At 43.2% G+C, this 26545-nt stretch overlaps 1 protein-coding gene across 2 annotated transcripts in view; it reads left to right on the top strand.

Moving 5' to 3' along the window:
* Positions 1–5630: 5630 nt before the first annotated feature.
* TRIM36 (tripartite motif containing 36) overlaps positions 5631–26545 on the top strand; it is a 43155-nt gene continuing 22240 nt past the window's right edge. The window contains exons 1-2 of one of the 2 annotated variants that reach the window (NM_001206726.2): positions 5631–5693; positions 18824–19058. In NM_001206726.2, the coding sequence (NP_001193655.1) occupies positions 5631–5693; positions 18824–19058 (298 nt within the window). Of the gene's footprint in view, positions 5694–16461; positions 16754–18823; positions 19059–26545 lie in introns of those variants that run through there. The other variant, XM_024997722.2, reaches the window with a different exon arrangement.

Here is a 26545-nt window from a genome sequence, read left to right as displayed (position 1 = left end):
GGGCCAGGCACCTAATTTTCCAAAACTATTTTAAGTGTGTAATTCATTGGCATTATTTGCATTCATAATGTTGTACAACCATCACCATTATCTAGACCCCAATTTTCATCATCCACAGCATAGTCTCTGGACCGATTAAATGATAATTCTCCATTTTGAATTTATTTATTGTAGACATTTACATAAGTGAAATTACACAGTATTTGTCCTTCTGTGTCAAGCTTATTTCACTTAGCCTAATGTCTTTAAGGTCTGTCCATATTGTAAACATATATCAGAAGTTCCTTCCATATTATAGACAAATAATATTGCATTGTATGTATCTGTTATACTACATTTTGTTTATCCAGTCATATGTTGATCAGCACTTGGGTTGTTTATACCATTTGGTTACTGTGAGAAATGCACCAGTGAATACTTTGTGTGCAAGCAAGTATCTCCTGAGTCCTGATTTCAGTTCTTCTGAGGGGTGGAATTGCTGGTAATTTTATGTTTAACTTTTCAAGGGACCACTGAACTGTTTCTCACTGCATCATTTTCTACTTCCACCAGCTGTGTACTAGGCTTCCAATTTCTCCACAGCCTTAATATATTTAAAAAACACTGAAATCATTTTTTAAAATGATTTTTGTTCAAATTAGATGAGAAATCAACAGGAAGAAAGAGAAATCTAAATTATTTAGAAATTTGGAATAATTTGGAAATTAAGCAATATATTTCTAAATAGCCTGTGAAAAGGGGAAATTAAAAAACATTTCTCTAAAACATGTATGTATTTTGACTTGTGCCCGTGCTGGGTGTCCATTGCCGTGCACAGGCTTTCTCTAGTCTTGGTGACGGGTGACCCTTTGCTGCGATGCCCGGGCCTCGCACTGGGGTGCTCCCTCTTCTTGGGGAGCAGGGCTCTAGGGCGAGGGGGCTTCAGTGGTTGTGGCACACAGGCTTAGTGCCCCACGGCATGTGGGATCTTCCAGACCAGGGATCGAACCCATGTCCCCTGCCTTGGCAAGCGAATTCTTAACCACTGACCACCAGGGAAAGCCAAGATTGTTTCTAAATGAGTAAAACAAACCCACAGTGTACCAAAATGTATGGAATGTAGCTAAACCAATATTTACGGTTAAGATGGAGTGTGTTTCCCCTACCATTAGGAATAGGCAGGGATGTCAACTCTTGCCACATTTATTCAGTATTATAATGGAGGTTCTAACTAGAGCAATAAGACAAGAAAAATCAAAGTATAAAAACTGGAAAGGAAAAAGTAAAACTTTCTCTAATTACGAATTAATGAATTTTACAACATTGTAAAATACAGTCTACCATGCAATTATTAGTTGCATTTCTATGTACAAACAATAACCCCAAATGAAATTAAGAAATCAATTTCTTTCACAATAATAAGATACTTTGCAGTGCATTTAACAAAAGCAGTGCAATATATCTGAACACTAAAAGCTATAGCTAGAGCACAGCTGGAGAAATTAGAGAAAATCTCAATAAATGGAGAGATATTCCTATGTTTTAGAAATAGATTATGAGATACCTGAATAACTCCATAATCTAATAAAAATTACTAAATTATACCCTTATGATTGGTGGGGTTTATGGTATGTAAATTATACCTCAATAAAGCTGTTAAAAATTGTTTTTTAAATGACCTTTCTGGGTATAGGTGCTGGATGCATTTGTGCCAGAAAGCTCTATTTTATTAATATGTTTGTACTCAAAGACTGCTGAAGTAAATATGCAAGTTAAGATATTTTTATATTCCTAATTCCAGTCTCTAAGTCTTAAACTGCTAAACGTTCATCATCATAGATTTCAGCTTCTAAACTTGTACAATTATTTATTTGTGTCCACAGCCATAAAAAAATTGGAATGTGTATTTTTTGTGTTATTTGTTGAAACTATTGTATTATGTTGTGTACGACAAGGAAGAGAAAATAGGGTGTCTTGGGTGAAAACGAAGCTAAAAGTTGTGGCTCTCTACATGTGCCACGTTGCTTCAGGATTCTCCAGGCAAGAATACTGGAGTGGGTTACCATGCCCACCTCCAGGGGATCCTCCCGACCCAAGGACCAAACCCATGTCTCTTATGTCTCCTGAATTGGCAGGCAGGTTCTTTACCACTAGTGCCGCCTGGGAAGCCCATGGCCCTCTATAGGTTACAATTATTTCAATAATCCACTTAGCAGTCAAGCCGTTATAGTGAAAAGTTATGTCCATTAGATGGAAACTAGCAATTAGATTTCCCTCAGTGAGGGATTCTTCAATATTGCTAGACTTCTCAGTGAGGAAAATTCACACATCATATAATCCCTCTATTAAATATCTTCCTTTTAGGTGGGTAGGTTTCCTGTGAAGCAGCACCTGCCTTGTTACCTTTATTATTTTCGAGAAATGTGAATTCACTTTTTTCTTAATTTTGGTTTCTCTGGGGAATGAAGTTAGGTATTACTTTGTATACTAATCTTACTGTCTTCTCAGAAGTAAGAGAAATAATAAAGCAAGTTTTGTTGGGTGCCAGAGCCTGTGTCTTAGAAGTCCATACAGAGAACGTCAGGGGAAGTGTTAATGCTGTTTTCATTTTGTATGCCCCTCATCTTTGAAAGGGCTTCCCTGGTGGCTCAGATGGTAACGAATCTGCCTGCAATGCAGGAGACCTGGGTTCAATCCCTGGGTTGGGAAGATCCCCTGGAGGAGGGCAGGGCAACCCACTCCAGTATTCTTGCCTGGAGAATCCCCAAGGACAGAGGAGCCTAGTGGGCAGCAGTCCATGGGGTCACTCAGAGTCAGACACGACTGAGCAAGTAAGCACACAGCACATCTTTGAAAAGTTCTTAATGCTCCATAGTGCTGTTCACACGCTGACTAAATGAAGAGCTGTAAATACCACCAGGCATCTGAATACATAAATGCTCAGGGTTCAACTTGTGGACACCTATCTAGACCTCAGGGGCAGTTTCACTCCCTGCCTCTACAGCAGGGATTCTAAGACCCTTGCCCCCAGCCTTGGGGGCGGAACTCAGGCAACTGTTAAGCATATTGTGCCTGAAGTATTTCCTAGTAGCAAGTGATTGGGTGGACAGATCTTTTATAATAGAAGTTTTTTTGGGGGAAAAGAGGAGCAGCTAGTGCTGTCAGGTGGCAAAGGGATCCTTAAATGGGAGATATTATTAGCACTAAGACCATGAAGAGGTTAGAGACAGTTTAGTTCAACATCAGTCATTTTACAAAAGAAAAAACTGAAACTCGGGAAACTGAGTGGATTTACCCCAGGGGTAGCCAAAACTGACAGTTTCCTACTCAGTATCTGTTTCTTCTTCCTCACTAATGAACCCTGGATTTTGTTTAGAGTGGCAATGTTCCCAGAGTAAAAGAATCACCTTCTCAGCCTTCCTTGTAGCTAGGGATAAAGATATATGTCCCAGTCCTCACAAGGGAGATGTACTCGGAGGTCATTGGATGGGGTTTTGGAGAAAGCTTTCTAAAGGGAGGCGTCAGACTTCTTTTTGTCTCTTCCTTCCTCCTTCCTGTGTGTCACGCAGACACAAGACTAGTTGTTTGGCTTTAACATTGTGATTTTTATTATTTCTGGGTGTGAAAAAAACTTTCTCTTTTAAAGCAATACCTCTTGCAATCTATCAAATATTGGTGGAGAAGGACATGGCAACCCACTCCAGTATTCTTGTTTGGAAAATCCCATGGACAGAGGAGCCTGGCAGGCTACCATCCATGGGGTCGCAAAGAGTCCAACACGACTGAAGCAACTTAGCATCAAGTATTGGAGGAATCTGTTCATGAATGCTACAGCTGCTGCTGCTGTTGCTAAGTCGCTTCAGTCGTGTCCGACTCTGTGCGGCCCCAGAGACGGCAGACCACCAAGCTCCCCATCCGTGGGATTCTCCAGGCAAGAACACTGGAGTGGGTTGCCATTTCCTTCTCCAGTGCATGAAAATGAAAAGTGAAAGTGGAGTTGCTTAGTCATGTCCGACTCTTCAACACCCCATGGACTGCAGCCTACCAGGCTCCTCTGTCCATGGGATTTTCCAGGCAAGAGTACTGGAGTGGGGTGCCATTGCCTTCTCCGTGAATGCTACAGATCTTACTTGAATTCTGTACCTAGCTTTTCTTATGGAAGCAAAGGACATACCAAGGTTCTACAGAACCTGAGAAGGACAAGAAGCTTATCAGCAAGACATATGCTTGTTTCTTAGTTTCTCCTGAGCCCTCACTGTGAACCCCCAGCACATTAATTTTTGCTGCTTGCTGTAGGAGGGGATCAGCAGCAACTCAGAGAGGACAGTAACACCACCAACAAAAAGGCGGAGAGGGAAGTAACTCACTGAAGAAGGAGCAAAGTTCTGGTGGAAGAAAAGCACACGTTGTTAGAGCTTTATGGAGAAGTATGAAGGGAAAAGAGAAATTATTATATACTTTAGGATTTCTGGGCCAGAGAAGAAAGGGGTTTTTTTGCTTCTTTTTTTAAAGAGAAAAGTCCATGCCCTTATCACTTTTCTCCTTTTCAAGAAAGATAAAGAGTCTGCATATAGTGCAGGAATAGAGTAGACCTGACTTTGTTCCGCCAAGTTTTCTTCTCAAGAGAAGCAAAGATTGTCAGGTTTGAGTGAAGCAGAGAAAAGCCTAAGGGGCCAGTTTCAGCTGCAGCCTGCTAGGGGAGCTGCTATTTTAAAAGAGAAGTATAAAATACGAGAAAAGCGGCACTTAATGTCTAACTCCATGAAATGAAAATAATTGGAAAGTGAGTTAGTAGTAGCTAAAGGGTGAGACTGTTTATCCAGGAAGCACACCTTGATGGCCAGAATCGTCTTTTTTTTTTTTTTTAATTAAAGGAAAGTTGAGTATCAAGAGGATACAGAGATATAATCGACCTTACACACTTGGTGTGCTTAAAATACAATCCCTGGTGTTTGTTCTCATCTCAGGAGCGCGGGCTTGGTTTTTGTTACCTATCGGATTTCAGGAAGGCTGACTTGAGATGCGGCGTTGCCATTTCCTGGGCCCTCACTTATTCTTTTTTTTCCGGCGCTGTCAGCCAGATCCTTTGTTGTGCCTGCTCTGCATTCATTCTCTCTGCCCTCACACCTCCAGACAGTGGGATGGGGATTTTTCCCGGGCCTTGCAGGAAGAGCTCCGGACGGCCACCGTCTCAGGCATCAGATAAAGGGCAGCTTTAACCAGCCAGTGGGTGTCGGGGCTGGGTCGGCGCCACGCCGGGAGCAGACACGCTTTTGTGTCGGTGTTTGTCTCGGCGGCCGTCCGACCCCCGGGCAGGAGGCGCGGGCCGCGACCCCCAAGGAGGCGGGGCCTCCGAGCCGGGCTCCGCCTGGTGTGGATTTCACGGTCGCCGCCGCCGCCCTCGTTTGTTCCGTTACATCGCCCTGTCCTGAGCTAAGAACGCCAGTCGTGGCTACCCAGGAGCCCTCCATGGCCTTCCTTCCACCCAACTCTGCATTTTGCTTTTCCCCCTCGCTTTCTCGTTTTTCCTCGTTAACAGCATCCTGGCAGGGCGCTTGGCAAAACTCAGGCTAAAAACAGAGAAAAGAGAGGAAAAGGACAAATTCGGTGCACCTGCCTCCTTCCTCCAGAGTTTGCGAAGGATCTTAACCATGTCTGAGTCGGGGGAGGTTAGTGAATTTGGCTACATCATGGAATTGTTAGCCAGAGGCAAGGTAAGTGCCGGGGCGCGCGGAGCTGCGGCCTGGGTTCCGCCCCCAACCCCACCCCCCGCCCCCAGCTCCGGGCACTACTTGGCCTGTGGCTGCAGATGTCCCGGGCCCTGGCAGCCCCCGGGGAGGGCGGGACTGGAGTCCCAGGTCCGTGTCCTCAGCCAGGACGCCCAGCCGCTGCTGAAAGCAAACCAGACGTCTGACCTCCCACCCTCTCCACCCCCATTAATAGCGCGGCATCTCTGAAATGAGCCAAAAAGGACTTGGCCAGCTGGGTGACGGCGGGGGCTCTGGGGACCGAAAGGGGCAAGGGCTTAGCCTGCGAAGATGGGCAGGAGGGCCGGGCGTTGGCCAGGGGGCGCTCCTCGACGCGCCCAGGGCTCCTAAGCGTGGTTGACATCGTGTGGTTGACCTGGTCTGTCCAGGCGCAGAGTGCGGAGGGAAGGCTGGACCAGACGGTGGATAGACTATGAGGGTGGGATCGGGTTCACGCAGTCCGACCTTACGGCGGATAAGTAGGGGCAGAACCCCGGTTCTCCCAGCCCTGGTGTTTTCAGGTCCTCGGCCGTTGTCCTAGGCCCGGAACATTTCAGGCGTCCTTCCTTTGGAGGGCAGAGGGAGATGCAAAGGCACCGGGTTTCAGCCAGGCACCTGTTCCTTTCGGAGTCCTTGGAAACCCAGGCTGGCGCTGTCGGTGACGCCTGGTGACCCCGCCCTCTGCCGGGCGGAGTGGCGCCTTGCTGAAGCGGAAAGCCTTGCAGGAGTCTGCCTTCGGAGCTACATCTGAGAAAGTGCCTGGAGAGGCTCCTATGTGGTTTACAGGCGGGAAGAACTGGGAAATGTGAAGGTCCCGCGGTCCGCCAGGATTCGTCTGTGCTTAGAAAGCGAGAAACGGCGTCTGCATTTGTCCTCTGCAGCTGGAGTTTCGAGAAAAGGTTATGGCACAGACGAGAAAAAGATGCCCTGCGCAAGGTCATCATGAAAAGAAGGATGATCTGCAGCTATGCTGTGAGCCCCTGGAACATGAGTCTCGTATCTCACCAATCCCGGCAACGTGGATGCTTCAGGCCAGACAGTGCCACGGCTGGGGAGCAGGTTAACGTCCTCCCTGACCAAAGGGTCCCGGGCTAACTGTGGGCCTCCTGAATTCCCTCTCTTGTTGTGCAAACAAGGAATACACGCACCCAAAACAGAATGCTTATTCACTTTTCTTTAGTAGAGTCAGTGTTTCAGGCCATCCCTGACATTTACACCCTGGACCAGAAGCAGAAACGGAGGACACCGGTTCGACTTTCTTTCATGTCCCGAGGCTCCATCCTACACTTCGAGGGGCCTCCAGCACACGCGTAGGGACATTCTGGCCAGCATCTCCAAGCTCTTTGTCGCCCCAAACAGCTTCCCCTTGGCCACAAGCACCTCCCTTCGCCACCCCCGGTCTGGAGTGCGTACCACAACCCTCTCCACCCTCTGGAGGATCGACCCTGGGGAGAGAAGTTCAGAAGAAAGTGCTGAGCGAGGAGGCTGGCTTCCAGGGGGCAATCCTGGCCTGTCTAAAGCACACAGCAGGACCCTGGTTGCCCAGGAACCAGACGGGGGAGGAGGATGACTTTTGTTGGTTACAAAATCAATGGCCCACCCTAGATGGGATCAGGAGCAGAATGGCTGAGAGGTCAGTTTAGGCCCCTGGTGCTCAGGCATTCTTCAGAGTTAGCTGGAATTGTATTCCTTGGCTAATACTGTCCTTCAGTAAGCAGGCAACACTTGATATTAGGAGAGAATAGTTTTGAGGTAGGATCCAGGGATCTGCAAGTTGACATCCCAGGTGATTATGAAGCAGGCAGGTGAACTTCTCATGAACACTAAATGGGCAAGGAGGGCGGAATCATTCATGAACCCTTAAAACGTCTTATAATAAAGTCAGGTGAAGGAAACGAACCTCTTGCAATTAGCATTGTGTTTCACAGTACGCTCACTGTAGTGAAAAAAGATGACTCAGAACCTCCTGGCTTTATCCCCTGAATTTCTCTGCCTCACTCTCCACTAGGTGGACCCTCTTCAGAAAAGGGCCTGTAGCCGATGTGGAGGCGTGAGCTCAGCTGACTTCCAGAGTCAGAGGGGCAGGTGTGCCTGTGAAATCTCTGGGGTGGGAAAGTGGACTCTCACAGTAGGGTCTCTGCCTTTTATCTGGTGGAGTGAGGGGTCAGGAGTAGCCTCTTAACCATTACAACTCAAGCTTCTTCTCTGCCCTCTTTCCTTATAACTCTGCTCCTCCTGGTTCTTCTTAAACCCTCCTCATATACGTGATTATATAGGATTTGAACACTGAATACCTTACTGAGCATTAGCCATGGACTAACAGACCTCTGAGGTTTGACTTGCTTTCTTTTCCTCTGAGAAGTTAGGTTCCACTTTGTAGCTCAAGTTGGTAATGTAAAGAATAATATGAAATGGATCTAATTACACCAGGTTTGTGAAGTTTAAAACAAAAGAGTTGAGGCTCTTGTCTTCTTGCCCCCTCCCCTTTCCTCCCCTTCCTTCAAAGTTGGGACCAGTGGGTTGACCATCATCATAATTTCTTTCACTTTTCTCTGATGGCTTTAAAATTTTAAAACATTTAATATATGGTCATTGCAAAATATTGGAGAAGGCAATGGCACCCCACTCCAGTACTCTTGCCTGTAAAATCCATGGATGGAGGAGCCTGGTAGGCTGCAGTCCATGGGGTCGGGAAGAATCGCACACGACTGAGCGACTTCACTTTCATTTTTCTCTTTTATGCATTGGAGAAGGAAATGGCAACCCACTCCAGTATTCTTGCCTGGAGAATCCCAGGGACGGCGGAGCCTGGTGGGCTGCCATCTATGGGGTTGCACAGAGTCGGACACGACTGAAGCGACTTAGCTTGCAAAATATTCAAGTTTTATCGAAAACTTTACAAAGTCAAAGGTGGAACTTCACTCCCACCTCCAATCCACTGCGTTTCCCAGGGGCAGCAGTTTTCTTTGTGTCTACTTCAAATTAAATTAGCCTGCCATTGTGTTCTCTGAATGTGGGAGGTGAGCCTTTCATCTCAGGGTAACATAAAACCCACATGATGAACTTGATCAGCTTATTGACTCTACTGTGATGATTACTTTAATATTTAAAGTACACAGTGATCTCTCCCACTGTGGTCTTTCTGTTCATCCAACAATACTCTATGAGTATGGGTGATACCTATGATTTATTCTCAAGAGGTTTAAAAATCAATGTAAATGGACTCCTTATATTTCACTATCACAGAAATTTGTACCATTTCTGGAAGCCACTTTCTGAAGTTTGCGGTTTGTTTTTTTTTTTTCCCAAAAAACTTCATATTTTGTACTGGGGCCTAGCCGATTAACAATGTTGTGATAGTTTCAGGTGAACAGCACAGGGACTCAGTCATACATACACATGTATCTATTCTCCCCCAAACTCCCTTCCCTTCCAGGCTGCCACATAACATTGAGCAGAGTTCCATGTGGTATACAGTAGGACTTTGTTGGTTATCCATTTTAAATATAGCAGTGTGTAGATGCAGAGAAGGCAATGGCAGCCCACTCCAGTACTCTTGCCTGGAAAATCCCATGGACAGAGGAGCCTGGTAGGCTGCAGTCCATGGGGTCCCTAGGAGTCAGACAGGACTGAGTGACTTCACTTTCATGCGTTGGAGAAGGAACTGGCAACCTACTCCAGTGTTCTTGCCTGGAGAATCCCAGGGGCGGGGGAGCCTGGTGGGCTGCCGTCTATGGGGTCGCACAGAGTCAGACACGACTGAAGCGACTTAGCAGCAGCAGCAGCAGCAGCAGCAGTGTGTGGGTGTCCATCCCAAACTCCTTAACTATCCCTTCCCCCCATCCTTCCCCTGTTCAGCCCGCTGGCCTGTCTCACCCAGAAACCACAAGTTCCTTCTCTGAGTCTGTGAGCCTCTTTCTGTTTTGTAAGTTCACTCGTATCATATCTTTTTAGATTCCACAAATAAGGGATGTTATATGATGTTTCTGCTTCTCTGTCTGACTTACTTCACTCAGTATGACAGTCTCTAGGTCCATTCATGTTGCTGCAAATGACTGGGTAATATTCCATTGATACATGTACCACACCTTTCTTGTCCATTCCTCTGTCAACCTGTGAACATTCAGGTTGCTTCCATGTCTTGGCTATTGTACACAGTGCTGCAATGAACATCGGGGTGCATTATCCTTTCAGATCATGTTTTTCTCTGGATGTATGCCCAGGAGCGGGTCATATGGTAGGTCTATTTTTGGTTTTTTAAGGAACCTCCATAGTGTTTTCCATTGTGGCTGTACCAATTTACATTGCCACCAACAGTGTAAGTGAGTTCCCTTCTCTCCACACACTCTCCAATCTTATCGTTTGTGGATTTTTTTATAATAACCACATGGTTATATGAAGTGATATCTCATTGTAGTTTTTATTTGCATTTCTCTAATAATTAGCAATGTTGAACACCTTTTCCTGTGCTTCTTGACCACATGTATGTCTTCTTTGGAGAAATGGCTGTTTGGTCTTCTGCCCATTTGTTGATTGGGTTGTTTGTTTTGATGCTGTTAAGTGTCATGAGCTATTTGTAAATTTTGGAGACTAATCCCTTGTTGATCAGATCATTTGCAAATATCTTCTCCCAATCTGTGGTTTTGTTTTGTTTTTCTTCTGTAACTCATCTCTTTGGACTAAAAGAGAGCTTTCCAAATCTGTGATCAAAATCTAGCATTACACAATGCAGTGTTTTCAAACTGTTTTGGTCTCTAGAAAGATGTACCTTATTAATTTGTTATCATCTTCACACATTTATTTTCTCTACACCATTGCATACTTTTCTGGAATCATATAATGAAAACTTGATGACAGGAAACCTAGAAGAATTTATATTTAGTGTACGTCTTTATTTAGAGTTTAAACATATTTATATTTATGTATTCATAGCCAGAAAGCACTTATTTCCTACAGTTCAATAGTTACTGTTAGGGCACATCCAAAGAGGCTTTGGAAAGCTTACATTTAATTTTAATAGAGAAACAGTGATGATTCCATTACTTGGTGAATTATTACTTTTAACTTTGAATATCTTTGTCACACAAAGAATTGAAGAACGTTTATAAACACAAAATTTGCTTTCAAACAAGATGCTTATGCACTGAAAGAAGTACGTTTGGAAAACCCTCAAATCTAGTGTGAAGTCTTAAACATCTCCTGGGACTAAAATAAAAATACCACCAAATGATCTGTTTCTGAAGACTCAATAGATAGTTGCTTTCACAACTGGATCTAAACTGGGTGATAATACTAAGGTTGTATCCACTGCAAAGTGTTCTTTAAAATATTTTTTTTATATCTTGGGATTGGGCAAAGTGTGTGTGTTGGGAGGAGGGAACACAAAGAGATTTAGGTGTTAGCAATATCACTTGAAAATGGCTAATTTTGTAAATATTAGAATTTTCTTCTGATGTTTTTACTATATTGCTCAAAGATAATTTGGGAGGGAAAAACTTTCTGTGAAATGACTTTGTCAAATAATGTTTAATCACATTTTCTATGAAATTGTAAATTACATGTTAGATGCTTACTTGTGGGCAGTGCTAAAGTAGGGAGGCTAGAGTGAGTCTCAGGTTTGAATCTTAGCTCTTGGTGTGTAGGCATGTGTCCTTGATGGTATTACTTAATCTCTGGATAAAGCTGGAGAGAAGTTGTCATTGTTAATGTCCCCTCTGAAGGGAAGTATACCTATTTCACAGGGTTATTGCAAGGATTAGATGAATATTTTGTGCAAAGTTCTTAACACTGTTATTAGCACCTAGTAGGCCTTCAATAAGTAAAGCTATTACATCTACTTACTTTGACGATAGGTTTTGGTCTTGAGACACCTTATATGCAAATTATGATTATTTAACAATGGAAGGTAGAGGTGCCAGATAAAATGCCAGATGTAGAGTTAAATTTGAATTTCAGGTAAACAACCAATTTTTAATCTAAGTATATCCCATTCAATATTTGAGATATACTAAAAAAAAGTTCATTATGTATGTGAAATTCAGATTTATCAGGGTGTCCTATGTTTTTATTTGCTAAAACTGGAAACCCTAAGTATAGGAATAGTGAGACGCAGTTATAGGGACCTGCTAACAGCCCCTAAGTATTATTGATGTTCATCCTAAGTTGGCTAAAGGACCCCTTTGTCTACCAGTTACGCAGCCAATACACTCCTGTCATTAATGGAAACATGTCTACCAGGGCAGCGCTGTGTACCTCCTACCAACTCTGAAATTGTTGGTCTGGTGCTACCAGTTAGCCGATGAATGCCTCCTGGATTTTCTTTTAAACAAACAAAAGCTTGAAATGGTTGGGGAGATAAAGTTTATAAAACGTCAGACATGAGTGTATGGAATAAGAGCATGTAATTGTGTTAAACTGAGCAGTAAGGGGAGTACTCGAGTAGCTCAGAGTAAGGGGAACTGATCAGTGAGAACTAGACTCATGAGGATGGAGACTAGATCTGCAGCTTGAAAGGTGAGCAGAAGTTGGCCCACCAAGGGAAATCTGAACTTCCTGGCTGGCTGGACTCCTCTCCTCTGAGGTTGTTCCCATAGAAACTCTTTATGACAGGTGAGCTGGGCCTGCCAGAGACTTAGGTCAGTAACTGGTAAGTGTCATTTATTGTCCCTTTACCTGTAACTTCCTGGTACCCAGCAGCACAGACAGTGCATGTGCCAATCTACTGGAATGCCCTGTGGTTTGACTTCATTGCCACCTTCCTCACCACCTAAGTCCAGGGCTCTCTTAATTGAAAACCCAGATTGTTTCCAAACAGGGGGCAAGGTTTAGGAGTATGCTGGCCATGTCACCTGGTTGCTCATTCTTGCTCAGGATATACTCACAGAATGGTACTCTGGCTGTTTGACCTCAGACTGAACAGATGAAGAGCCAGTGGTGCCTCATGGCACTGACTGAGATACGCACCATGGCCATTAGGACATGACTCAGCCTGGAATTTAATCTCTTGTGTGGTATTAGGAATCAGTGTGGAAAGAGAGATGGTTAATTTAATGAATACTGTATAGCCTAAAGGGTATCAGGCTTATATTTTAAGTGTGAGCTCATGAACATTTTTTGGGCCTCTATTTTACCAGACCTGAATAATGTGTGTGTGTGAGTGTGTGTGTGTGTGTGTGTGTTTTGGGAGTGGTGGTTGTTAGCAGGTGAAGGAGGAGAAATTGTCCTTTTGGACTTCATGAAACAGATAGATTCGAAACAGTTCACGGCCCTGTGATAGAAGAGCAATTACACAATGCCAACAAGCATAAGATATCATAATGTAGGCAAGAGTATAAAGGTCAAGCGACTGAGTGGGTGACAGATGTGGAATAGGCTTCCTTGTGTTGAATTTTGACCCATGTTTTAAAAGAAACTTGGAAAAGAAGGTACTAGGATACTCCAAACTGAGGGGGAGGAGGCACCAAGGGATAGTGTATGCAGGACAAATTGGGAGAATAGGGATTTATAAAACAAAACACATCTTCTGTGTCATTCCTACTTAAACATCTTCAAAAGCTTCCCAGTACCTACTAAGAAGAAGCATGGTAGTTCTAGGCCCCACATACAATACTGGACTCTTGTGTTTCTGCAAGAGCATTTGAAGGCTGTCAGAGAGAGGGATGGGGAAAGGAGAGAGAAGGATTTTTTAAAATCTCCAAACCCATAGGACTTTCAGTTGAGCAACTGAGAAAGGTATTGGTTCTCTTTGATAGATGGATGGGTGTTGGGAGAAAGTGATAAGATGACCCCAAGCATGGCAGCCATGGGAAGAGCAATGACTAGGTAGGTGGGAGAGTGGCAGTTTAGACTGGTGGTTTTCAAATTTGCTTTCTTCTTACCAATATTCACCCTCCCCTGTTTTGCTTTTAAAAGTATATGGATGAGTTTACATAAGTATAAAAACGGTTATGGGTTAAATTACATTAAAAAGTTTCTAGAACTAAAACAGGTACATACTATAAAGTGCAAACAATACAATGTGGAAGGAAAGTCTTCCACACCTGCTTCATCCCCTTACTTCTTCACAACACTGTTAGCATTTCTTGTGCTCTATTGCAGACGTTTTTATTTGCTTATTTGTGCACATAAACAATATGCCTGCTTGTCTCATCTTTTTTATTTTTGCCAAAATGGCAACATACAGAATCCATATGGTTTTTTTTTTTGGTTTGTTTTTACACTATTTTAGAAGTCCTTTCTCATCAGTGCATTCATTTTAACTGCTAAATAGTATTCCATGGTGTGAATGTGCATTATGAATGGTAGATATTTAATTTCTACAAATAAAGTCCCTCAGAGATCTGTGTACATATTTTTGTGCATACACACACACACACACACGTCTTTCAGTGGGAAAATTATTAGAAGTGGAATTGCTTAAAAGTAGAAGCACTGAAATTTTTTTGATAGAATTTGCAAAATTTCCCTTCAAATAAACCAAACCAATCTGCACTATTACAAAAAAGTTTGAAGGTGCCTGTTTCCCCCATTCTCAACCAAGTGTATTGAGGTAACTTTTGAACTTTGAGAATAAGATGGAAAATGGCAACTTACTGGCATTTGATTTGCATAATGGAAGGACTTTCAAGTTTACTTGCAGCCAAATGTTGTCTCTACAGTTTTTTTTTTTAGTTCATGTTAACGAAACCTAATCTCTTTTAGTCTGTACTTCAACTGATTCGTTTTGGACTAACGCACTATTCAAGTGGGGTGGTGTAAGATTAGAGCGACAGGGTAATTATTGAACCAAAAGACCATAATTAAAAACAAAAATTGGTTTATGATGCTTATTAATGGTTGAGCCTTTTAAAATCTATACGAGAACATTGTGTCGGACATCGTACAGGCTACTAAATTTCGCAGGCATTTATTTTCCTCAGTTCCCCCGGATTAGGACGATTCAGACCCCGTGGGGAGGAAGCAGCCTCAACTCCAGCCTGTAAAGCCACGCAACCAGGCATTACTCGGTGAGGTGTTCGTCCTCTCTGCACCTTATCTGTAAACTGAGGGCATTCCATTAAAGACCTTTGCTATGGTCCATTGCTGTTTTCAATTGTACCCTGCCACACTGTCATTTAATTGTCGTCTGGAGAAGAGGCTACCTCTGCTGACAGTGCTGTGGAAAGACGGCGGAACTGGTCACAGCGAGAGACTTGTCCCAAAAGGAAACAAAAGTGGGAAGTGGGTCAAAACCTACTCGGGATTCCGCGCTACAGCTCTGCGGTTCCCTCGCCCAGCTGTTTGTTTAGAGCGCCTGTTTTCTCAGTCTACACATAAGAGAATGGAATTATTTAGCCCGCTGGAAGGGCAGGGGCGTGATCTAACAAGACGGCTTTCAACAAACCCAGGTTCATTTGTTTTCGAATTGTCTTGAAATCTGGAGGAAACGCGCTTGGACTTCAGCAGGTGAATTTTGCGCAGCTAGTCTTCGAGCTCGGAGAAGGCAATGGCACCCCACTCCAGTATTCTTGCCTGGAAAATCCCATGGACGGAGGAGCCTGGTAGGCGGCAGTCCATGGGGTCGCACAGAGTCGGACACGACTGAGCGACTTCACTTTCACTTTTCATTTTTCATGCATTGGAGAAGGAAATGGCAACCCATTCCAGTGTTCTTGCCTGGAGAATCCCAGGGACAGGGAAGCCTGGTGGGCTGCTGTCTATGGGGTCGCACAGAGTCGGACACGACTGAAGTGACTTAGCAGCAGCAGTCTTCGAGCTGGAGAAGCTGGGCCTGACCACTGGCTGGGCGCGCCCACCAGCGGGTGCGTGGGTGCGGGAGCAGTTCAGGACCACCTGTTCCCATTTCCCCGCACCCTCCATGCCGGGGCTGGGTGGCAGGGACCCGCAGAGCAGTGGCGGCATGGACGGGACGCACACCCTAAGTCGGGTAGGAACGCTGCAATTCCTGGCCAGTACCCAGGGAGAGGGACCCCAACCCTGCGGCGTGTCCAAGCGCCACTTGGCAAGAACGTGCCGTGCGTGACGGCGCCGCGCCTTGGTGTGTAAAAGCAGAAGCAGAGCATGAGTGCCTGGCGAGCAGCCTTTAGGGAACGTGCAGCTCGCCTTGCGCATCGGGCCGAAGAGGAGGGGTGCGGGGCTGGGGCAGGGACCCGCTCGGGGAAACCCCCGGCCCGGGTAGGGCGGTGTGAGCCGGCTCTTTCCCTGGTCGCCTCCCTGCCGCGCGCGGCACCGGTGCGACAACATGGGGAAGGAGGTCTGGGCTCGACCTCGCCTCACCGCCCCGTCTAGGGTCAGGAAGTGGTGCTTGTCTGTGATGCTCAAGGCGCGCTTTACCGAAGGCGCGGACGTCCGGAGGCAGAGCCGAGGGATGGCGCGGAGAAGCGGCCCAGGATGCAGGCGGCACGGCTCCACCTCGGCCCCGCCCCGGCTCGGCCCTCCGCCGCCGCCGCCGCCCCTTCCCCGCCTTCGCTTCCGCCCCTCCGAGGCTCCCGACCCCGTCAGGGGGCTTCGGCCGCGGCTCGGGCGGGCGCCCCGGGCGGCAGGGAGCGGGCCGAGGCGGCGGCGGCGGAGCGCGGAGACCCCGGCGCAGGCCACACCCGCCCGCCGCGCGGCCGCGGGCCTCCCCGCCCCCTTTGTGCGGTGGGCGCTGTCGCCCGGGCGACGCCGCCGCCCCGCCCCGCCCCGCCCTCCGCGGCCCGCGCCTGGGTCTCCGCGCGGCCGCCCGCCCCGCCGCAGTCCGCAGGAGCCGCCGCCGCAGCCGGTCGCGGGCCGCGATTCCCGGGGCCGTCGCAGGAGCAGAGCTCGGCTCTCCGCGCCTGTGCTGTAGTCCGCCCTGGCCGCCTCCTGCCCGCGTCGGTCCGCTGGCCGGGGCCGGCTGACCAGCTTGCCCTCCGGGTCCGAACCGAGGCTCGGCGGCCGCCGCGGGAACCCGCCCGCCAGAGCCTCCCCGGGGCCGCGCGTCTGCCTGCTGGGGCCCTGCCGTTGATGACACCGAGGCTGCGATGGAGGGGGACGGCTCAGACTCGCTGGTGGGTAGGGGCGCGGCGGCTGCCTCAGCCCCGAGGGCGGCGCGCCAGGGCCCCGCGCGCTCGGTCTCCGCTGCCCTGAGCCGGGAGCGAGCCTCTCTTCCCGAGGAGCGGGGGCGGGCGTGCGGTGGCCCCGCTTCCTCTTCGCCTTCCGCGCCCCGGGCCGGTTCTGTAACCCCGGGCGCCCCCTGTCTGCCCCTGGGAGGGGAGGGTCGGATTCGAGGTCACCCGGGCCCGGAAGGGGGCGCCTCTCGGGCGCGGCGATGGCCCACCTGAGAGCCTCGGGGAGTTGGGGAGGGGCTCTCCAGTGGCCTTCAGACTGCCGAATTCGCCTTAAGGAGTCGGGGGCCCGCTGCGGCCCCGGGCGCCGGGACCGCCGCCCTTTGTCCCGGAGCACGGCGGGGCTGGCGCTCGAGTCCTCCTCGGACCCCCGCGAGCCCGGCCCGCGGTCGCCGCGAGCGCTGGCTCTTCCCCGGCTTTGCCTGCCCGCGCGGGGCGGACTTGCTCCGGCAGCTGTCGGGGTTCAAGTGCTTTTGTTTCAGGGAGTCGGGTGTGCAGTGCAGTTCTTCTCAACTTGTTGGTTTTCCGTCGAACCTCATTTATTTTGAAATGGCTTAATTGGGGGAGCCACCACACCACATTTCTAGTAATCAGATTGCTTCCCTTCAATGTATGTAAAATGAACACTCGTTTTTCTTTTGCGTAAGAATTGCTTTATATCCATCGTGATTAGAAAGCTTATACACTGCTCTGTTTACAAGAAAAGTGGAAATGATTTTAGATCTTCCAATGAGAGGTAAACCTCCCATAAAATAGGGCGTGAGAATCTGTTTTGGATTTTGAAAGACAATATTTCCCTTTGAATTAGGTGTCAAATTCTTTATGAAATGAGATAGGATGTGAAGATTCTGTATTCTTTGATGTGAATTGTGAAGTGTGGGTATCTTCCAGATTTTCTAAAACTGACGTGATGCGGGCTTTACTAAATAATTTATTGAGTGATGCAGCAAGAACCGCTGCATTGCACGACCCACGGACAGTGATAAAGCCCGTTGGCTGAAGTACTGTCGTCAGGGATTATTAACTCACTTGGTGTCATTTTAAGGGGAATAGACTCGCATACATTTTTATTTAACTAAAAGAAGTGAATTGATTCAGTTTTAATTTTATGTGTGTAGTGGAAATGGTTGACTAACGTTGTACCATTATTACAATTGCAAGGATGCTAAATATAGATTCATAGCACCTGAAGCTTGGGATCCATGGAGGGAAAACTGCACAGGCAAAGGATGGGAAAGCTGGTATGAGGTCATTAGACCTTTATAGTTGTGATGAGTCTTAAGTGTTTCTCATTGAAAATAGTGCAAGCTTGTAGCATTGAGAGCACTTATACTGGTTCTTTGTAATCCTCCCTACCCTTTTAGTATTCATAAAGTGCTTTCAACATAACTGCTTTGGTATTCAGCCTGAGAACCTCAAGTATTTTACATACATTACAGTTTCTGCATGTGGAAAATGATCACGTTTAATGTAGAAAATTGCTGATCATTCAGCTTGTAAGTAGATTTCAAATAGGGTCCAGGAACATAATGACTAGTCTAGTTTTTACCAGCTCCTGTTACTTGTCAGTTACAGAGCTAATGTGCTAAATAGGAATAATCCTGTTCTTAGTGCTGCATTCTTTTTTTTTTTTTTTGGTGCTATATTCTTAATTTTTATTAAAGTAATCTACTTTCAGAATTTCACTGAAGGCGAAATATTATGGATGCCAAATATTTTATGCTAATTTTTCTCATATTTCAAATATATATATATATATATATATATACACACACACTTTTACCATCTCACGTAAAATCTCATGTCCGTTCGTTCACTTCTAGGCCAAGCGATGATGAGGGGGTGGATAAAATAATGGTGTAGACTTTCATAGCCCAAAAAGAAACTTCAGATTTTAAAAAATCTTTAATTCTTTTTGGTAGTAATTATATATGTATTTATACACGGGGTATAAGCAAGTTAATGTATTTACACACTAAAAGCCTTTTGTTCTGATTTCTGCTTCTCATTAAGGTTACCATTAAGAATATCGAAAGAGAGCTCATTTGCCCGGCATGCAAGGAGCTGTTCACCCACCCGTTGATTCTCCCTTGTCAGCATAGCATCTGTCATAAATGCGTGAAGGAGCTCTTACTGATGCTTGATGATTCATTCAATGACGTGGGGTCTGACAACTCCAATCAGAGCAGTCCTCGACTTCGGCTTCCCTCCCCTAGTGTGGATAAAATTGACAGAATTAGCAGACCAGGTATGTGGTAGAACCGGCTGATGAAGCTTGTTTATATGTTCAGAGATAATTGTAGAAGGGAAATTTCATCATTTTGGGGGTTAATCTTTCCAGGTGAATAAATTAAAACTGTACTTATACAAGAATCTCTCTCTCTCTTAAAATGAACTTTTAAAATGTCAGAATGAACTTTTAATTGTCTTTTGATATTCATTTAAAGTGGATATTGGATGTTGAACACCAGCTTTGTGTTAAACCCATTGTTAACTGTGTCTGTATTTTAGGGCATGTTCTATAACCCTGTGATGTCCTTTATAGGAGGGTTGAAATAATGGACTACTGAAGTACTTACTAGGGACTCTTCTATGTTTGGTAATAGGTAAATAAATATGCAAAATTAAAGGGTGAGACTATGTAATGCCTAGTCCCAGAAGCCTTTCAGAGTAATGTTATTTGGTATCATTCTAATACATTTTATTCTTCAGCCATTTTTTTTGATCCAGATTTTAAAATAACAATTTTGAACATCAGCTAAACAGTGGAATTCTGTAATAGTTTATAGAAGTAGATCTCAGTTCAGTTGAGTTGCTCAGTCGTTTCCGACTCTTTTCGACACCATGTACTGCAGCACGCCAGGCTTCCCTGTCCATCACCAACTCCGGGAGTTTACGCAAGCTCATGTCCATTGAGTCGGTGATGCCATCCAACCATCTCATCATCTGTCATTCCCTTTTCCTTCTACCTTCAATCTTTCCTAGCATCAGGATCTTTTCCAAGGGGTCAGTTCTTTGCATCAGGTGGCTGAAATATTGGAGTTTCAGTTTCAGCATCAGTCCTTCCAATGAATATTCAGGACTAATTTTCTTTAGGATGGACTGGTTTGATCTCCTTGCAGTCCACGGGACTCTCAAGTCTTCTCCAACACTACTGGGATGGTATTTTTTTCTTCTGAACATCTATTGCAGGATTAATGTAGATCAAAATGAATTTGAAATCACTGGGAACAAGGCCATTGGAAAATTAAGGGCCAGAATGAGCAGTGAGAATCAAGAGGAGGCAAAGGTTTGGATAGAAATGTCACAGCCTTACCTTCAGCACTTCCTTCCTGTTGAGGAGAGTCCTCTAGTGGCCATGAGCACCAGATCTCAGGGCTTCAGCTCTGCCTAGTTTGGGCTTTGAAGTTTCCAGTTTCATCCTTTGTCCACTCTATTTCTCTTTCGTTTAGGAGTAACTTTTTAATATTGTAAAAAAAAAAAACAAAAAAAAAAACAACCCAAAAACGAAACTTTTTTTTTAAAATCAGAAAAAGATCTTTTTCTCATTTGCGTGCTAGAGAATGCCATCACCTCTGGTTGTGCTATGATACGGAATCTCCTTGGGCAGTATTTGTGTCTGTGTGTTCCATTAGAGAGTGGATAAGAGGAGATTTGTGCTAAGAGTGGTACTATGGTATTTTAAATCCATGAATTTTTCTTTAAATGGTAATCACTAGTTGCTTGGAGGGTATTTTACGCACATAAAAGTTGTATGTGTATACATAAAAGGGAGCATTGGGTAACTGGGAGGTGCAGGGTGCATGAGGGTGGAGAGGGCTTTGCTCTTTGTGAACTTATCACTTTCATGTTTTCCTCCTGAGAGGAGACTGGTGTACTGAGGAGGGTAGGAAAGACGGTGATAGCTTGAAACCATTCTACCAGATAAAAGTTCATCTTCTATTAGTAGATTCTTAGAGAATAATTAGGGATCCTGGCTTGATTGATGAACAAGATCCACTTTTTGTATACTAATGTTCAGCCCAGTCCATTAAATGAGATTCTAGTTAAATACTAGTATTTTTACTGATCTTTAGATTGAGCTCACATGTGTATTTCATGAAATTCTTTATTATGTTTAGGCTTTTAATCTTAAGACTTGGTTAGTTTTTGTAGAATCAGTATAAAACATGAATAAAAAATAGTTAACTGTTTCTGATTCCAGGAACTTACCTAGCCCAGCAGTTGGTAGCCATTCAATAAATATTTGTCGCATGGATGTTGAATGGCAAACGTCTGCTATGAGATTTGTATAGAGCATGCCATAATGGCTTATCTTCATTGATAATGGCATTGTTTTCCAGGACAAGAGATCAAAAGTAGATTTACTAGATATGTTCTTCCCTCTTCTTTAGGAAGAGCCCTTTTAATCTGAACTGTGTCCTGACAGGGGACAAGTTAGAAAGCTGCTCTGCGGAGAGTGATTAAAGGAAATAAGAATGTTAGCTGGGAGAAGGGTGTGACTGCAGAATATGATGGCTGTCTCATGGGAGAGTAGTAGTGCTCTAGGTATGTTCGCAGCAGACGTTCCAGGTCTGTCCAGTATACTGGCCACATATGGCTGTTGAGCACGTGAAACACGGTAGTCTGAATGGAGGGATACATGTGGAGCTCTTAGAAGGAAAAAATGAACATAAATATCTCTAATAATTTTATATTACATTTTGAAATGATAGTTTTTGAATATATTATATTACTAAATATGTATTTCTAAAATTAGCTTCACTTCTTTATTTTTACTTTTTTGATATGGCTATTGGAAAATGGAGGAGGAAATGGCAACCCACTCCAGTATCCTTGCCTGGAAAATCCCATGGACAGAGGAGCCTGGCTGGATACAGCCCGTGGGGTCGCAGAGAGTCGGACATGCCTGAGTGCACACACATTGGAAAATGTAAAATGATGTGTGGCTTACACTTTCACATGCATTTCTTTCAAATTGCATTGCATGTTTCATTTGACACATTTTAAAATAAAAGGATGCCTTGAAAGGAGAGCAAGATGTGTATCTATAACATTAGCATATTAAGTTGTAAAATCTAAAAGAGCTGTATAGCTGTTCGTTTTTGGTCGTATGTGTGTGTATATATATATACACACAAGATTTTTCTCCCATTTTGTCGTCATGTCCCATTTGTCTGTTGTCATTAAGATACAATCAGTGTTAGTAATATTTATTTATTGTGCTGATTTCGGTCACTTAAAACAAGCAAAGATACTTTACTTTGACTTTGTATTTTCAACAGTTACCATAAGTAATTGTTTAAAAACACAAATATGTGATTGTTTAAAAACACAGATCCACAGGATGAAGTATAGGCTCTTAATTGCTGCACCAACAGTGTTTAATTCTGAACTGTGATAAAATAACCTCGATGAATGCTTTACATTGGTGGCTTTATATAAATACCATGTGTACCAGGAGGAACACATTTTTTACTGTCAATTCAATAATTGTGTTATGTGTAGGACACAGTTACTGCTTTATCTTTTGTTAACATGTTGTGAATCTTCTCTTTGAAATTAAATTCTAAATCCGGCTTTCTGTTCATTGTTCACAGCATCACAACGGAGATCTTTGGGGTGGAGAGGTAGAAAATGCTTTATTGCTTGTGTGGCCGCAGGCAGTATAGTGTTGGATTTAAATTAAATAACTTTATAGAGATAAATTAAAATCATCATCAGTGGTCAAGTCTTCAAAATCATGTAGAAAGTGAACAAATTGGGCTGACATGACTTAAAGGTCAACAGGACTAAATTTTCAAGCAAGTTCTGATGTTTTTAAAGGGAGTTCTGATTATTAGTGCTTGCATTTTGTCATATATGCACACACACGTGTATGTATCCATGATGGGATATGTTTAAAGAAAAAGACATCCCCTTGTTACTATTTTTTTAAATGTTACCTTAAAAATGCTTTACATTTACTTAATGGAGCAAAGCTTAAATTAACAGCCATATTGCTGCCTTGGGGAGGTTAAATAAGCCAGTACCTTAATTTGCCTAAATGTATTGATAATTTCCCTGGTGGCTCAGATGGTAAAACATCTGCCTACAACGTGGGAGACCTGGGTTCGATCCCTGGGTCAGGAAGATCCCCTGGAGAAGGAAATGGCAACCCACTCTAGTACGCTTGCCTGGAAAATCCCAAGGACAGAGGAGCCTGGTAGACTGCGTCCATGGGGTCGCAAGGAGTCGGGCATGACCGAGCGACTTCACTTTGTTTCACTTTATTGATAATTTTGGTAGTTAATACCATAAATCTTTGCTTGTTTATACATATGGTGTATTTTTTGTTAATATTTTAAATTATTTGGGATCTGAGTTTTAACATTTGGGTCTTTCTCATTGTGAATAAATAATGTACATTGCTTTTGTGTGAAAGGTGGGCCAACTCATCATATTAAAATAATTTCTTTTTTTATTCCAGTTGACCTTTAAAGTAAAATTGGCTACTTTTTTTTGAGGGAAAATGCTGGTGATACCTTAAATTTTGGTGGAGAAAATAAACACCTGAAATATTACCCTTTTCTGTTTTCCTCATCTTCTTCTACATGCCTCAATTTAAAAATCTTAAGCCACTTCTAGAAGCCACAGGTAATCCATTCTCTTATAGGTTTTAGTGAGACCCTGAGAATTTGAGGTGTTGAAACTTAGTAATTAGGAGGAGAGGTAGGAACAGTTTGCTTAAAAAAATAATTGCTCATTACCCACTTTTGATTCAAAGGGTAGTGGAGAAAGTTTTTGCAGTTTGAAAATCTAATACTCAAAGGGATAATGTAACTCATAGGCATCAGATGGTCAGAATGTGGCTGCATTAAGGTGGTGCGTAAGGCGGCAGCCTTTGCACAGCACCAGGGAGCCAGCGTGATGTCAACTGAGGAGATACCGTCTACTGTGTGGCCAGGTAGTAACAGTGGGGAGTAGTTTGCAGCCAGAATATGGCAGAAGATAATGCAGTTGGAATAGGTCTGGGATTGGTGATGAATTTTGTTTTGAAATACTCGATATTAAAATGCTTTATTACTATTTTTTGTCATTTAAATGGGAAATTGTGATGGAAAGATGACTTTTGAGGGAGGATTTGCTATAAACCAGTTTGAAATAATTTTGGAGTCTTCATTTTTATGCTTAACTGGTTTAATCTGTCTTTGAAGTTAAAGGTATAGGGGGAAAGTGTTGATTCTGCAAAATGAGAGTGTTCAGATAATTAGCAAATATCATTAACCCAATGAATGGAATTTGACTTGGAAAATTGTCTCGCTTGGCCTGTTTTGCCGCTTTACCTTTCTAAGTGGTCATTACTCCCGTCCTATTATACCGTGCTTTTGGGTAGGACGGTCCACAGACCTTTGTGTGATCATGGAAACGCTTGACCCTGTGCCATACAAGAGGGTAACCAAAAATGGCTTTTGACAATTTTAAATGTGGGTACTACCAAGGAATTGACTTTTTATATTAAATTTTAAGTAAATTTAAATAGCCGCACTTGGCTAATAGTTACTGGATTAGCAGAGTTATAGAGAAATATTGATTCTGTTATGTTTTATTCTTAGTTCTATTGACTTGATTTTTTTTTTTCCATCTGGCTTACTTCTCAGAATATCTTTAGATTTGTCTTGTTTTCTTTATTGCCCTGAAGTATATTTTATTGTTTATTTTTATGAAAACGATGGTAGAAGATAAGACAGACAAAATAAAAGTTCTTTAGATTCATAAAAAAATTTTGAGAGCTTTTAAGATCTGTTTAGAAAAATAGCCAAGATATATTGATTTAATAGTTTGTCTGGTTTAAGTAGTTCAGTGTGATGCCTTACACCTTACTTTTTATTGTAAAAACAAAAGAGGCTTACAGAAAAGGGATAAAACTTGTTTTTGAAATTTCTGAACATGAGGGTCAAAATCTGGGTGTCACCAGTGTACATGTTAAAGCATGATTTTACTGGCATAATTTATTTTTGTTTTTTCCCCATTACTTAATTGAGCACAACCTTCAATTCATAAAACCAATAATTCCTTTTTTTAAAACATTGACTGTTAAGATTAGTTATCCATTTTAATTTTTATCACCTAGTTCATGTGTGGAAGCATGTAACTAAATATGAATTTCCATTTGTTTAAACTTGACCACTGCACTGTATCACTTCCAGAATTATTTGGCTTGTTTTTTCACTAAATGAAATTTTCATTGGCATGTGTTTTAAAACTAGTTCTGCTGCTTATTTTATTATGTGCCTGCTGTGGTGTGAAATATCTCATACTATATTGCATGTTTTTGGAATTATTACAAGGATATATTTTACATAGGATTTTCACATTTTTATGTGACTGCTTTCTTGGGTATATTTTTAAATGTAAAGTTTAAAAGTGTCTAAATTTTTTGAAGATATTTAAAATTTAAAATAATGCAGTTGCATGCTTGTGGCATAAGTAGCTTTGGGGGCCTAATGCTGTTTTGCATGTTGTAAAGTCACTTCAAATGTCTCATACCGTGGACTGATCACTAAATTTTACCTATGTAGTGATATGTCAGACATCTTTTAAGATAGTCTTCAGTAATGATAGTAATGTTGCCTAGGCGATATTAATACAGCTGTTTAAAGACATTTTCTAAATGTGATTTACTAGATTTAACCACTCACTTTTGGTATTGGATAGTAGTATGAAAGAAGGCTATAGCCAAAACAGTTTGTGTTTGTACTTAGGGAGTTGTTTTGTGGGCAACCAAGACTACCTGCTTGGACTAGATTTATGCAGGAGAGGAGGAAGCAGGATAGGCATGCCCCTGTGTTAAACAGACCACCCCAGACTCCTGCGAACCTGTGGGCAAGGACTGTCATGCCTTGGTTTCTTGATTTGTTAAAATCAGGATACTACTGAGGAAAGGTGTGTTGTAAAGTTACTTGTAGTATTTTTGGTATATCTTTTGGCTTACTGAATTAAACAATCTTAATGATTCTTTTTTTCAGGTCATAAGAAGATAATAAATGGTTGGTTCCTCTTAAAGTCACTACATTCTAGGTCTATGAATAAGCTTTTCACTCTCTTATAGATTGCATTGAATTAACTAATGATTTTGCCAACTGAATTTTCTAGATAAAACAATACTACAGTGGGATACCCTCTATTGCTTCTTAATAATTTTGTTGTCACGTATTTTTCAGAGAATCTGAGCTATGGATTTGATTGTTTTTTTTAATTTTTTAATTTCTTTTTATTTTTTTGTGCTATGGATTGTTTAACCAGAAAGTATGTATGGATACATAGATACAAAATTTTGCATGCAATTTCAAATAGTTTACTAAACTATTTGAATCTTCCTGTAATCAATCCATGGACCCTGCCTGGGTTAAGGGCTCCTGCCCTTTTGTGTATAAAGTCAGTTACTATCAATCAGCCAAGGATATTTTCATTTAAATGCAAGCCACATTCCTTTGGGTATGATGTATAAAAATAACCATGTTTATATAATTGTTTACTTTCAAAAAATCTTGACCCTGTGTAGTATTGTATGCTTCGTCCACATACCTGATTTAATATGGGATTTATATGGGATTTACTCTAGAATAATTTCTTTCATCTTTGATTTGGTAACTTAGTAGCTTGGGCTTTTGTATACCAAGGAAAAACCATTTAAAAAAAAAAGAATTTTCAGTACACGAACTGATTCATATGCAGCCACTTTGAGTATTACGT

Source organism: Bos taurus, chromosome 10 (assembly GCF_002263795.3).
Source record: "Bos taurus isolate L1 Dominette 01449 registration number 42190680 breed Hereford chromosome 10, ARS-UCD2.0, whole genome shotgun sequence".
NCBI classification, from domain to species: Eukaryota; Metazoa; Chordata; class Mammalia; order Artiodactyla; family Bovidae; genus Bos; species Bos taurus.
The sequence above is the reverse complement of the archived record's forward strand: the minus strand, read 5'-3'. Positions and strand labels throughout refer to the sequence as shown.